Raw genomic sequence first — 14031 nt, 5'->3', positions numbered from 1 at the left:
TCAAATCCAGCCTCAGACACTTGCTAGCTGTGTGACCCTGGGCAAGTCACTTCACCCTGTTTGGCTCAGTTTCCTCATCTGTAAAATGAGTTGGAGAAGGAAATGACAAACCACTCCAGTATCTCTGTGAGAAAACCCCAAATGGGGTCACATAGAGTTGGATACTACTGAAAAAAAAATACTGGACAACTAGTTGAAGTACATGATCTCTAGTAGGATCTTTGTGGTTCTATCTTATAGGAATAGCTTTAGAGCTGGAAGGGACACTAGCTAAGAAAGGCTGTGTGACTCGTCCAGGGTCACACAGCTAGGAAGGATCAGGCATAGGATTTGAACCCAGGGCATCCAACCCTCCCCCGTGGACTCCCACTCCTCCTCCAATACTACAGGAACAGGCGCTAGTTTATTTATCCCTGTCATTCCCTAAAGAGATTCATTTCATCCCCATTTTACGGAGGAGGACACTGAGGCAGGCTGAAGTTAAGTGACCTGCTCTGGGATCCACAGACAGTAACGTGCCCGTTCTGGGATTTGAACCCAGGATTTCCCGACCAGGTCGGTTGATGTGACGTCATACACTTGTCACGTGCTTCGCAAACCTCCAAGTGTCATATTAACGCTAAGTGCGGTTATAATTATCATAACATCCACAACAGTAGCAGAGGGACCGAGAAGGGGTGTACCGGGGGTCAACAGCTGACCAGGGGCAGCGAGAAGCGCAGCCCCTACAGCCCCCGCCCGCCCCAAGCCGGCCTTGATAACGCCCGGGGTCAGGGAACTGAGGCAGCCGCGGGACATTGCGGGATACAGAGGGGCATGAGAAAGGAACCGCGCACCGCGCGAGGCACTATGGGATACAGAGGGGCAGACGAGCCGTAATTTTCCGCGAGGCATTATGGGATACTGGGAGGGAGGGTTGTAATCCTCACCACCTCCACGCCACGTTCCAAGCGTAAACGTGATCCCGCCCCCTCGCCGGATGTGGAGTTACGTAGCGTGGGCCCGCCTCGGTCCGATCCTTTTTTCTACCTCTAAGGCTGAGACGTTTTTCCGGGCTTCGCTTCCCTTTACGACTCTGCGGCTTCGCCCCGCCCTCCACCTCCCCCACCCGGAGGAAGTGAGACAGCGAGTTTCCCCGCTGTTTTACGACAGGGCAGGCCGCGCTGCGGCGCTTTACGGCGCCAGGAGCTGCGCGCGCACCCCACGTTCCTTCCCGGTCAGCCACCGTAGAGTGGCTGGCGGCCCCGGCACTGCACCTGGAACGATCCGTCTCCATCAGGACCGGCCACGACCTGATCAGGTGAGCGGCGCCGGCCTCGAGGGCGGGGGGCCCGGGAGAGCCCCGCGGCGCGTGCGGAGCCCGACGCCCGTGCTCTCCGGAGCCCGCGGCCCCAGCCGGGCCTCGCCCCGGTCTGCCGGGTCTTCTGTCTGCTGGCCTCAGTTTCCCCGTCTGTATGGTGGGGCCGGAAAGGTCTTGGTCTGCTTACCCTGGGAGCTGTCTCCGGGCCCGGCCCAAACCGCGGGAGTTAATCTTGCAGTGCTTTGAGATCCCAGGCTGCCAGTGTGTTAAATCCGGGGGCGCGGTGCCCCCCAGCCCCACTCTTCAGCGGGAGAGACTGAGGCTACACAGGCGGGCAGTGACGCGCCCCTCCCCCGCTCGGGCTTCCCTCCTTGTACCCGGATCCACCCTGCGGGAGTCCTGAGAACTAAACGCCCCTTCCCCCGCCCGAGGGAAAGTTCCGTGTAAATAGCGAAGCCACTACCGGGTTTCCAGGGAAATTGAGGCGGTGGGCGCCCCCGATTTTGAGGACGGGTTGGGGCTTGGTGCAGCCCTTTACTCTGGACCCCCGCAGTAGCTGCAGAGAGAGCTGGCTCCTGCACCAGGACAGTGGCGTGGGACCCACTCGTGTTGGGGGGGGGGCCTTCCTCCTCTTTGGGGTCCGTCACGCAGGGTGAAAACAAAGGGCGAGGGTCAGGGTCGAAGGGTTGTACAGTTTTACAATTGCGCTTGTCACGTTGTGGCGCGTGATTACAACAGTGTTACAATGTATCAGCAATGCAACTTTAGCTGGGAAACGTCCGAATCTAGGTTTGCATGCGGACTCTGAACATGCTAAGACCCTCCAGTTTCAGACTGCCTGCCCACATGAAAATGCACCTCCAAGATACCTTGTCATTTGTAAGCAAAGTTAAAACTAGAATCAGGAAGACTTGAGTTCAGATTTGACCTCAGACACTTACTAGCTGTGTGACCCTGGCTGGGCAAGTCATTTCACCCTGTTTGCCTCAGTTTCATCATCTGTAAAATGAGCTGTAGAAGGACATGGCAAACCACTCCAGTATCTCTGACAGGTCACAGAGTCAGACACGACAGAACAACAACAAATGTCAGGAAAGTATGTGCTCATACCGTGGTTTGCACCTTAGAAGTCATTTCTCTAAGCTTGGCTTCATTGGCTGTAAAATTGGATGATAATAATCCTTGTGCTGCCTGCTTCATGGTTGCAGAAATCAGAAAATACAAGGGAGGTGATTCCCTGTAGGAGTAGGTGATGAATGCATGGGTGGCTGGGTTTGTTCAGCCAGGCTTGGGGTGGGGGAAGCTCTTTTCCCTTTGACTATCTCCATGTTCTGCAATAAGGCTCTGCTTGTCTTTTCAAGGTTTTAGAAGATGGCGAAATTCATGACTCCAGTGATCCAGGACAACCCCTCAGGTTGGGGTCCCTGTGCAGTCCCTGAACAATTTCGGGACATGCCCTATCAGCCCTTCAGTAAAGGAGATCGGCTGGGAAAGGTAATTGCCAGGTAGCAGGGATTGTGATCTGTGAAGCCATGCTGGGGCTAGCCAGGCGTGTGCTGGAGTTTTCATTCTCTCAAAAGCCCAACTTCCTCGTATTCCTTGTGACGGTGCCTGCTGAGACAGGCCGTGACCTTCTGAAAGTTGCTCTGACAGACGAGAAGTTTCCCAAGGCTCTGGGCCAGTCTTTTGTTAGCCAGACTGCTCCATCTGTCACTGACTGGGGATTTCTGAGGCATCAGTCACTTGGCCCACTGACCTGTGCATTCTCTCTCTCTCTTTCTCTCTCCTTGTCATCCTGGTTAGGTTGCAGACTGGACAGGGGCCACCTACCAGGATAAGAGGTACACGAGTAAGTGTTGCTGAACTGACTTTCTGAAGTGGAGACTGGGGAAAATGTCATTTGAAAAGGATTTGTTCCATTGTGTGACCCCTCATGCTCCCCTACCTGGACTTGTCTCTTCATCAGAAGGCGTTAGACTAGGGGCCCCCAAGATCTCTGGCAGCTCTGAGTCAATGTTTGGTTTGTTGTCTCATCAGATAAGTATTCCTCCCAGTTTGGTGGTGGAAGTCAGTATGCTTATTTCCACGAGGAGGATGAGACCAGCTTCCAACTAGTGGACACAGCCCGGACCCAGAAGACAGCTTACCAAAGGAATAGGATGAGGTTTGCCCAGGTGAGAACCAGGCCATCTTGGGGGTCCTGCCATTGGGGTTCAGGCATTGCTGAAGATACTTGCTTATGGGGTTTGGGATCCATTCATCCACTGAAGTGGCCTGTTGGCAGTTGCTCACCATGCCAGGGCTTTCTCGGGCTCTTTACAGGTAGAGCTATTCTGGAGTCTATAAGCATTTGATTTGCTTAGTGGCCTGTGTGACTCTGGGCAAGCTGAGTTGTGAGACAGGTGCCAGCCTGCCCTGGTGGAGGGAGTGTCTTCGCCTGGGAACTCCTCCACCCCTGAAGTCACAGGTTCAGTCCAAACCCAGAATGGTGGGTAGCAAGAGCATCCTGTCACGGATGGGCCAAACGAACATGTTAGATAATAAGAAATAGCACAGCCTGGTGAGATGGCTTAGCCACATTCCCATAAAATGGTGTTCCAGGGGTGGGGCTGCCTAGACCTGCCGTGGGTGGGGAGGGGCTGCAGCAATCTCATCCACTTTCAGCATGCTTCTCCTAAGAAAGCTGGAGATAATTTTAATGGTTTTAAAATAAAAGCATTTTAACACTTTCAGCCGTACTTTGCCCCTTTTCTGTAAACAATTTGACTTATGTATGGGGGTTGATGAAGCTGCCATTGAGTCTTCAATCATTGGAACAGCTTTCAGTTCCTGTATTCTCCAAGAATAGCCATGCATTAGGGTAAATAACATGGGGAAGGCCTTGAAAACTCCCAAGCGCTTTTCTGCCCAGCCTTCCTTTTGCTCATGCCTGCTCTTGAGGCTATGCCGCATTTGTCCCTGTTCACCCAGTTAATTACTCTTGGTGGCTTTTATTGACCAGATGGTCCAAGCGCACAGCGTAAGCTTTTTTAAAGTTGCCAAAGAAGAGACTCAGATAAGGCCCAGTAGAGTGGCTCGGGGTGCAGAGGGAGGTGGGGATGTCAACTCCTAACTCCCGATGTCTCCCCACTGCACACCGCCCGCCCCTCCCCCACCCCGGGCCAGGCTTGCTGTTAGTGCTGTGGCATTTGTACATGGAGGTGGCAGCCCTGGGCCTTCACGGTATTGTCCCCTTTTGGACCCTGTCTGATGTGACCATCCTCTCTTGCCTGGGGCTCAGAGGAATCTTCGGAGGGACAAGGACCGTCGGAACATGTTGCAGTTCAGCCTGCAGACTTTGCCCAAGAGCGCCAAGCAGAAAGAGAGGTGAGGGCCCTGTTGTCCCCGTGGTGGACTGTGCTGTCCAGTGACCAGAGCAAAAGCCAGAGGGAGCCTGCTCCCCTGGGCCGGGCCTTCCTTATGTTCTGGGCTGGCCGTGTCACAATTGCCCCTGCGGTCATCCCAGGGTTTGCTCCCCTCTAGTCACACTAAAGAGGCAGGGAAGAAACCGTGGGTGTGATGCCCCCAGGAAGAAGAGGTTGGGCACTGCTGCGCCTCCCTCCTCCCCAGGGCAGCTTTACCCTCAGCTTTCTAATGATGGTCCCATTGACAGAGATGCAGGGGAAGCATCGGAGCTCTTAGAGCTTTTCCAGAGAGAGTGGTCATCCATTCATCATGAGGTGTAGGCTGGCCCCAGGGACACCTCCTCCTGCTACTAAAGCCACATTTTCCTTGGCTTTTCAGAGACCGCATCCGCCTCCAAAAGAAGTTCCAGAAGCAGTTTGGAGTAAGGCAGAAATGGGACCAAAAGTCCCAGGTAGGAGCCATCCCTCAGCGAGCTTGGGGTGGGCGCCCATTTCCCATCTCACTGCAGGGTCCCCTCTCACTGCCCGTGGACAGAGGCCTTGGCCTAGCAGGGACTCGAGTTTCAGTGATCCACCCGTGGTGTGTGCACACTCCTTTTTCTTTTGCATGACTTGCCTCCACAGAAGCCCCGAGACTCTTCTGTCGAGGTTAGGAGTGACTGGGAAGTGAAGGAAGAAATGGATTTTCCTCAGTTAATGAAGATGCGTTACTTGGAGGTGTCGGAGCCACAGGACATGTGAGTGGCCCCTTCCTTAGCTTTTCTCCCTCCGTGGTAGGTGTGCTCCCCAGGGCCCAGGCCTGAGTGGGCAGCTCTCATGTGGGCTGCTCTTTGACCGGTGGGGGAGAAGAGGGGCTGACCCGGCCCGTTTACTGCCCATGTCCAACTGCTTTGTCACACCTGTAGTGAGTGCTGTGGGGCCCTGGAATATTATGACAAAGCCTTTGACCGGATCACCACAAGGAACGAGAAGCCCCTGCGGAGCATCAAGCGCATTTTCCACACTGTCACCACAACCGATGACCCTGTCATCCGAAAGGTGCTTCCCTGTGGTCCTGCCCCTCGGCCTCTTCTCCCCTTCCGTCCTGTCTCGAGATCCCCGGGCAGAGGAAGGACACGCGGGTCTGGGCTTAGTCCGTATTGGAGCAGGGTGTCCAGGCACCAGCCAGTTCTGACCCTATGCATGTAGGAGGGACAAGGTTTAAAGCAGAGGCTCCACTGCTACAGCCGGGTCAGATTTGTGTACCACTCATGTCATGGCTCCTCGGATGCGCTCCCCGGAGCGATCAGGCCACAGCACCAGCTGGGGAGCCGCGTGGCTGTGAATCAGCCTCTGTATCTCAACGGACCCCCTGGGCGATGGCACCACCTGAGCGCTCAGACAGCTCCTGCCCTGGTGAGTGGTTGATTCATTTCTGTTTTCTCGGCAGCTGGCAAAGACTCAGGGCAATGTCTTCGCCACAGACGCCATCCTGGCCACACTGATGAGCTGCACGCGCTCGGTCTATTCCTGGGATATTGTCGTCCAGAGGGTCGGGTCCAAGCTCTTTTTTGACAAAAGGGACAACTCAGACTTTGGTGAGTTTTCCTGGTGGACGTTGGTACAGAAGGATCGTTTGGTTAGTTCAGGCCTGTCATCTGTCACCCTGCTCCTGTGTTACCTGCAGTGACCTCTGTACCCTTGGAGGGTGTGGGAAAGGGCTTGTGCAGTGCCCTGCATGGCTGGGGCTTCTGGTTCTGGTGCCCTGTGGAGAAGGGCCCATTCAGATCCTCTCGCCTTCCTGATTCCTTATAGACCTCCTGACTGTGAGCGAAACTGCCAATGAGCCCCCTCAGGATGAAGGCAACTCCTTCAACTCTCCACGTAACCTTGCCATGGAGGCTACCTACATCAACCACAACTTCTCCCAGCAGTGCCTGAGGATGGTGAGAAAGCCAGAAAAATCATCCCAGCTGAGCCCTTTATAAAGATGGCCAGGCACTGCTGTGGGTGCCCTGGGCTTCACTGGAAGGTGCCAGGCCAGGTCTAGCCTCCGTGCCACGGGGTGGGGCGGGGCATGCCAAGCTCTTTTCTCTCCTCGCCTCTCTGCCACCATTCTTAGGACACATTCACCACCTCTTCTGAATTCTGTGCAGGGAAAGGAAAGATACAAGTTTCCCAACCCAAATCCCTTTGTAGAGGATGACATGGACAAGAATGAGATTGCCTCCGTGGCGTACCGGTAGGTTGTTCCAGGGCGGGCAGGATCCGCTGGGGCTTGGGCAGGAGGCTCTGTCTAGGCTGGGCTGCTGAGTCTTCTTTCTTGCTCCTCCTCCCAGGTACCGCAGGTGGAAGCTCGGTGACGACATCGACCTCATCGTCCGCTGTGAGCACGACGGCGTGATGACGGGGGCCAATGGAGAGGTGTCCTTCATCAACATCAAGACCCTCAATGAGTGGGATTCCAGGGTGAGTGCTCCCCCGGCCCCACACCACCCACAACTCCCTTTTCCCTCTTCAGTCCCTGCAGAGTGACCTGGAGTTCTCTGCCAGCCTTGGCCTTTCTCTCCACGGCCCCACACTTTATATCCATGTTGTGGAACATTAGGGACGAGTAGTGGCCACTCTGAATCCCCGCCACCCACGCTCTGCTTTATTCTTACCTCCCACGGGCTTCTCACCATCATCTGGAGAGCGCTGGTGTCTTTGAGCTTCAGTCTTTATTTTTCTTCCATGGTAGCTTGGTCTGAAAGCCTTACATCTGTGGCCTGGCAGCCTCCCCTTCCATCCCTTGGTTGTTCCTCCCCGTCTTGGACCCAGGCAGTGGCTGCCACCATCCATAGCAGCCGCCTTGGCTTCTCCGCTTGGTTCTAGGTTACAGGATGGGTGGGTGGGGGCATTTATCCACCGCCAGACCTCACTGGGCTCCTCTGCCACCCACTCACTTGTTGCTTGGAGGGACATAACAAAAGCTGATGCAAAAACTGGTTTCCTTCCCTGAAACACCTTCTGGAACTGGCCTAGAACACCCCAGGGAGACCAGGATAAGAAACAGAATATAGCAACCCCCTCGCTTGTCAGTGCCCCCAGGCAGTTCTCTGTCCATCCCTTGCTAAGGCTGATGACCATGTTGAGCTCTGAGGATATTAAAAAGGCAATCCTGCCTCATGCCCTTGAGGAGCTCACATTCTAACAGAGACCACACGAGACCATACAGATAGATTGGAGCAGACAAGCTGAATCCAGAGTGGGGGGAGGTGACCTTGGGGAGGCCAGGGCCAGGGACACGTGGAAAGGCCTCCTGAGAGGCAGGGCAGGCAGATCAGGACATGTGACGGCTGGCTTGTGGCCGGCCTGCAGAGATGGGACAAGCCAGGCTGGGAAGAGCGGATGGAGCCAGAAGAATCCAGGGGAGCGTTATTGAGGGCTCAACCAGGAGCATTTGTATGAGACAAGTGTAGGAAAAGAGACCCCAGGAGTTAGTGGCTGATGGGATACGCAGGAAGAGGAGATGAGAAGAACCACCAGGCAGCCTCTTGGGGGGTCTGGAAGAACAGCTGCCCTCAGCAGTAAAGAGAGAAAGAGCTGAGCTTGATGTGGCCCCTCCCATGTGCCAGGCCCTGTGTGCTGTCCCTATTTTATAGTTGAGGAAACGGAGGTCACAGGACTTGCCCAGGGTCACAGAGCTGGAGTCTGAGGCCTGATTTGAACTCTGCCAGCTGCCGGCTGTTTTGAGAGGAAAAATGAGGGGTTCTGCTTTGGGGGTGTTGGATTCAGATGCCCACAGGACATCCAGTTTGAAGTGTCCACCAGACAGCTGGTCCTGTGGGACTGGATCAGTAGATCTGAGAATCTGAAAAGATGATCATTAAACCTGGGGGGTCCGATGAAATTCCCCAGGTAAGAGAACAGAGAGAGGAGGAAGCCCAAGACAGCCTTGAGCACCTCCACAGTCAGACGAGAGCAAGGCCAAGATTCCTCCCCAGAGGTGGAGGGGTGATGGGGCCACATCCGGCTGAACAGGCAAAGCTGAATAGGCATTTAGGGTTAGGATTGAGATGGGACTGGGTTTGGGTGGAAAGATGAGATTGGGAGCCAGGCTGGGGAGGAGGGAGCAGGGCCAACCTGATCAGAGGGCAACTAATAAGGGCAGGACAAGAGTTACCCACCTGGTGGATGGGAATTTGGGCACATCTGTGATCAAATGAGGTCACATTTATTAAGCCCTTAGCAAAGTGCCTGTCACAGTCTGTGAAAACTGTCAGTGCTTCTAACGTCCCTTCCCCTCGTGTATAGGGAGCAGAGGTGTGGGTAGGGAGAGACTGAGGCCTTTAGTTGGGAGTTTGCGGAGTGGAGGAAGTTTCTTCTCCAGAAGGACCTTCTCTCCCAGTGGTCTCGCTGCTTTGGAGCTGCCCCTGACCTTGTCTGGCAGAGGTGGAGGACCTTGTCCATCATCCCAGCACCATATTGTTCATTGAGGTCACTGCCCCAGACTTATTTGGGGTCAGCCCAGGTGGTTTGCCTCATAGCTCCCTCCACTCGCCCATCTGCTCTATTGCCATGGGTGGTAGGGGGAGTGTCACCTTTCCTAATTCCATCTCGCCCTTCCCCCACTTATCAGTGCCCCTCCCTCAGCATTTCCTCAGTCCTCCTACCATCCACTGGCCCCATGCTGTGTCCCTCCAGCTCTATCTTGTCTCCCTCCATCGCTGTGGATGGAGCACACTAACCTTATGCTTTATGTCAATGAGACCAGAGGCCACTAGAGGCCTGGATTGTGGTCGTCCTAACAGATTCTGTGGTCCTTGGCTTCACGGCTCTGCCCAGCTCTCCAGCCATCAGCTTAGGTCAGCCCTGTGCCACCCACAGGACTGTACCCAGTCCTCTCATCTTGGCATTCTGGGCCTCCCAGAAAGTAACCCCAAGCTCCCCCTTCAGGGTTTCATCGCCTCCTCTGGAGGAAAGTCTGCTAACCAGCACTGATCCTCTGAGTACCCCTTCCATTGCCCTGCACATGAGGATTTCCTCCTGTTGCCTAGCTTCTCCCCCATTTAGGTGGTACTGTGTATGCCCACAGCACATGCACTGTAGCTTTTGTAATCCATCTCGGTGGGCAGGAGGAAGCCTACCTTCTGCCCTGCCCAGGTTGTACACATGGCAAGTACTTGGTCATTGGTGGGTGATTGCCTGGGCTGGTGTCAGTGTGCCTGATTTCCCTTTTCCTTGCTGGGACTCTGGGCCCTTGTGGGTTCCTCACACCCACCCGTTCTCTCTGGGGCAGTGAGCACGGTGTGGATGGGAGGGAGCCCCAGGACACTGCCCATCAGTGGCTCTGCTTTCTTTCGGCAGCACTGCAATGGCGTGGACTGGCGTCAGAAGCTGGACTCTCAGCGCGGGGCGGTCATCGCCACAGAGCTGAAGAACAACAGCTACAAGCTGGCACGCTGGACCTGCTGTGCACTGCTGGCCGGATCTGAGTACCTCAAGCTTGGGTGAGATTGATGCCCATCCACACTGGAACCGTAGGGTGCTGGTTCCTGTGGCTGGCATCCTTTTGGGCTCCCTTAGCGAAGGCCACCGCGGAGCTCCTCATTGTCCTAATGGTGACACCCCCATCTGTCCGCAGGTATGTGTCCCGCTACCACGTCAAAGACTCAGCTCGTCACGTCATCCTGGGCACCCAGCAGTTCAAGCCCAATGAGTTTGCCAGCCAGATCAACCTGAGTGTGGAGAATGCCTGGGGCATCCTGCGCTGCGTGATCGACATCTGCATGAAGCTGGAAGAGGGCAAGTACCTCATCCTCAAGGACCCCAACAAGCAAGTGATCCGCGTCTACAGCCTGCCCGACGGCACCTTCAGCTCTGACGAGGACGATGACAATGAGGATGAGGAGGAGGAGGAGGAAGGTGCGTAGCCTTGGTCCCTCATCAGGCTTCCCCAGACCTTGTGGGTTGGGCTGCCTCTGCTACCAAGGAATTGTGAGACAGGTTGGGAGGGGCCATCTAGGGCAAGGACACCTTTGCTTATAACAGCTCCCATCTCATAGAGACCCTCTTGGCAGGGGAAGAGGGGGTGCAGTGCACTGAGGGTGTCTTTGGGACTAATTAGTGGCAGAGCTGGGTCTCCGACTCTGGGCCCTTGAGAGGAATAGTGGAGCTAAGAGGCCCCTGGGGCTGATCCCAGGCCTTAGACTGCTGCCTGCGTGGCCACGGGCTAGCTGCCTAGACAGGACGTGTGCTCAAGGTCTTCTGACAGTCCCTGGCATGGTTGGGGTAGCTCTGGGCCAGTGGGGAGGAAGACCTGGGTTCCAATCCCACTTCAGACCTTGGCTAGCTGGGGGGGCCTGGGCAGGCAAACCTTGAGTGTGGGGAGGCTAAGATTGGTACCTCTTGAAACAAAAGCGGGTGTCAACTGTCAGTGGCTGACCTCCTAACTGGTGACTAAAAGGAAATGTGCTGGCCCCAGGGAGAGAGGACCCAGTGGCGTTGCTTGGGATTTTCAGGAAGTGGGGAAAAAGGCTGACCTTTGCCGGGCATTTACGGCCCTGGTCTTTCTCTTTCAGAGGAAGAAGCATGAGTGGATGCACACACCCCCGGCAAATCTTCCTCCTCTTTGCCTGCAAGGGACTGGAGGACACCTTGAGGATTGGCCTTGTCTACACACAGTGAGGTTTAATAGGTGAAATAAAAGAAGCCTAGTTAATCTGTTTACTCTGGGTGCTTGGCATAGTCACTGACCATTGGACTGCCCCAAAGGCAGTTTTTGGAAGTCAGCAGGGAGTGGTGGGGTGGGAGGAGGGGGGGGGGGCTTCAAAGGCAAATAAGGGAAAGATGAAGAGAACTCATCGCCCTGCAGCCCCTCCCTCCCCACCTTAACCCCTATATAAGCCAGGCTGGTTCTCAGCACCCGCAGGCTAGCAATGCGTGAAGGCTCCCCAGCCTGTTCTCAGAGGGAAGCCTTTAGTGCTCAATCCCTCCCTGCTCGCACAAGGCCTCTAGGGGAGGCAGGGACTCCACCCAGCCCTGACACTGCCATGTTGGGAGGAAAAAGCCACACATGCCCTGTGCACCTGAGCTGGGGCGGGGAGGAGTTGTCCATCATGGGCCGTAGGCAGGTCCAATGTGGAGCAAGGGAGTGAATATGTTCACTGGGCACGGAACAATGAGGCCTAAGTGTGAATCTACTCCTGCTGCTCCCTATGACTGTGGGGCTTTGAAGCATTCATTGGGTCTGTTGGGCCAAGCCTCGGTTTCCTTCTCTGTGGAATGGGTGACCTTCATTTGGTTCTTTTAGGCATATAAAGTATTCAACTCCTGACTAACCATGAGTGTAAGCATTTCTCAGAGGAGGAATTCCAGATGGGGTGCAGCTTCCCCGACCACCCCCTTCCCCCCCTGGCCCTGGAGTTCTTGTCAGCTAAAGCACTCAGGACAGACATCGCAGCAGATGATATGGCCTGGGGTGGGGGGTCTGTTCTGTGGTCAGAAGTGGAGGAGGAGACTGCATATTGCCTGGAAACAAGCCTACCTGTAGGGTCTAAAATTGTCCAGTTTGCTGAGTTCATGGCTCTCGAATGAAGCAGATTCCAGATCTTCCTTGCCATCTGAGAAGCTCTCTTCCTCCAGGGCCTTAGTTTTATGGTGCCTGATACCCAGACAGCACAGGTGGGGCAGACCTTGCCCTTGACCCACCAGCAAGGTCTACACAAAATACAGAATTCCATGTTTTGATAAAGAAGCTAAGGAGCAGACCTGGACAGACCTAGCTTGACCTTTCAGGAGCTCCTGATGAGCACATGCCTGGGCCAGTGGAAAGGGCTGGCCACTGGCATCACCCATTGGCCAAGTGCTCACAGTCATCTCCAGCACTGGGCAGTAGAGGGATGACAGGAACAGAGGGGCAACAAAGATGCTGGGCGGGGGGAGCTTTCCATGTTATTGAGTCACCTCCTCCAGGCTGGGCTTGATCACCCTGATAAGGTGGAGGTCTGGTCTAGTTAACTTCCTATGATAAAGCAGGTGCACTTAGACCCTGGAGTTCACAGCTCTGGGCCCTAGATCTGAACTCCTAATCACTGCTCTGATGGCATCCTATCAAACTGATTACTATGGATTGGAATCTAATAGGGGCCCAGCCAAGCAGCTGTCACAGGCCGGGGCCCAGTGCGGTTGGGGCCATTAGGAGGTGTTCTTCTGACCCTCAGCCCAAGGCTTCCTTTCACCTTTTCAGCTTTCTCCTAATTCCACCCTCACGCACCCTGTGCCACAGCTGACAATCCCTCTTCCAGTGCTGGGGGCAGCTCTCCTTCCACCGGCCCCCAGGGCTCTGAAGCACGGCTGGACCTCTACACTTCTTCCAACACTGGTCATCTTTACCCAGAGCATCCTCATCCTTGTCCTTTCACATGGCACCCAGAACTGACTGCTATTGAGGGAAAGGGGGTGACCAGGCCTCCCCTCCATTCACCTTGTGTTGCCCTTAAGAACTAAGAGTCTGTGACTAGAATGCTCTGATCTTGGCTGGTTTTTCTCCAGCCTCCGAGGGTCTGCAAGCCTACCTGCCTTAGGGAAAAGTCAAGGCAGACCCTCTGCACCTACTGTGACTTCTTTGCTTTGTATTCTGTTGGCCCAGAAAACCTGAAACAGCCATCAGGAGGTTCCCCCCAGCACGTCATCTGCTGCCTCGTCCAGGTGGGAAGGTGACCTTACTTTCTCGGGCCATGTCTGAGGAAAGTGAGTTCTGCCTGGCACGCTTGGCTTCCAAGCCCTGGTGTACCTCTTACCTGCAGAGTAGGCCACAGTCAAAGAGTCTGTCTGCTAACCATCAACTCACAGATCCCTGAAAGGCAGAACTCAGACTTCAAAGAAGCAACCGTGAGCTCCTGGAGGCTGAGCTAGCAGGGCCCCACTTCTCTGTGGTAGGTCCAGCCATGCTGGAAAGATGGCCAGACCCAGTGCCAGATGGCACAGTGCCAATCTGAGCGACAGCCTTGGTTCAGAGGTTCCTCACCAGATTGGGACCCTGCCATGAAAAAGGAGCCACGGGCTGTGGCCAGGGAGGGAAGACAAGACCTTGCCGTGGGCCGGGGCCAGGGAGGGAGGACACAAGACGTAGGACCCTGCCCCGTGATGTGGGCAGTGGCAGAGGAAGGACACCACCAGCCGTCTGAGTGATGCAGTGGCCTGATTCTCCCGCTTGTTTCCATCCCCATCTTTGCCTCATCCAGGCCCTGGGCCTGGCTCTGCCACTTACTGAGCCTGGTTTATTTTCCTGGGTAAAATACTCGAAGTTATCTGCTCCCTCCCAGCGCTGACCCATGCTGGCCACACAAGAGCAGGTGCCCGTGA

The 14031-nt window shown here is 55.2% G+C and overlaps 1 protein-coding gene across 1 annotated transcript; it reads left to right on the top strand.

Moving 5' to 3' along the window:
- The first annotated feature begins 637 nt into the window (after positions 1–637).
- On the top strand, positions 638–11394 carry EIF3D (eukaryotic translation initiation factor 3 subunit D). Its single transcript, XM_036760906.1, has 15 exons — positions 638–1300; positions 2662–2794; positions 3104–3149; positions 3338–3474; positions 4581–4666; positions 5084–5156; positions 5329–5441; positions 5610–5742; positions 6134–6281; positions 6499–6629; positions 6840–6925; positions 7023–7152; positions 10033–10175; positions 10310–10590; positions 11247–11394. Exons 2-15 carry the CDS (start codon positions 2672–2674, stop codon positions 11258–11260), a joined length of 1644 nt encoding a protein of 547 aa, XP_036616801.1. The 5' UTR covers positions 638–1300; positions 2662–2671; the 3' UTR covers positions 11261–11394.
- The last annotated feature ends 2637 nt before the right edge of the window (positions 11395–14031 follow it).

The sequence above is a fragment of the Trichosurus vulpecula genome, chromosome 5 (genome assembly GCF_011100635.1).
Source record: "Trichosurus vulpecula isolate mTriVul1 chromosome 5, mTriVul1.pri, whole genome shotgun sequence".
Lineage (NCBI taxonomy): Eukaryota > Metazoa > Chordata > Mammalia > Diprotodontia > Phalangeridae > Trichosurus > Trichosurus vulpecula.
This window is presented reverse-complemented; position numbering and strand designations above follow the sequence as displayed.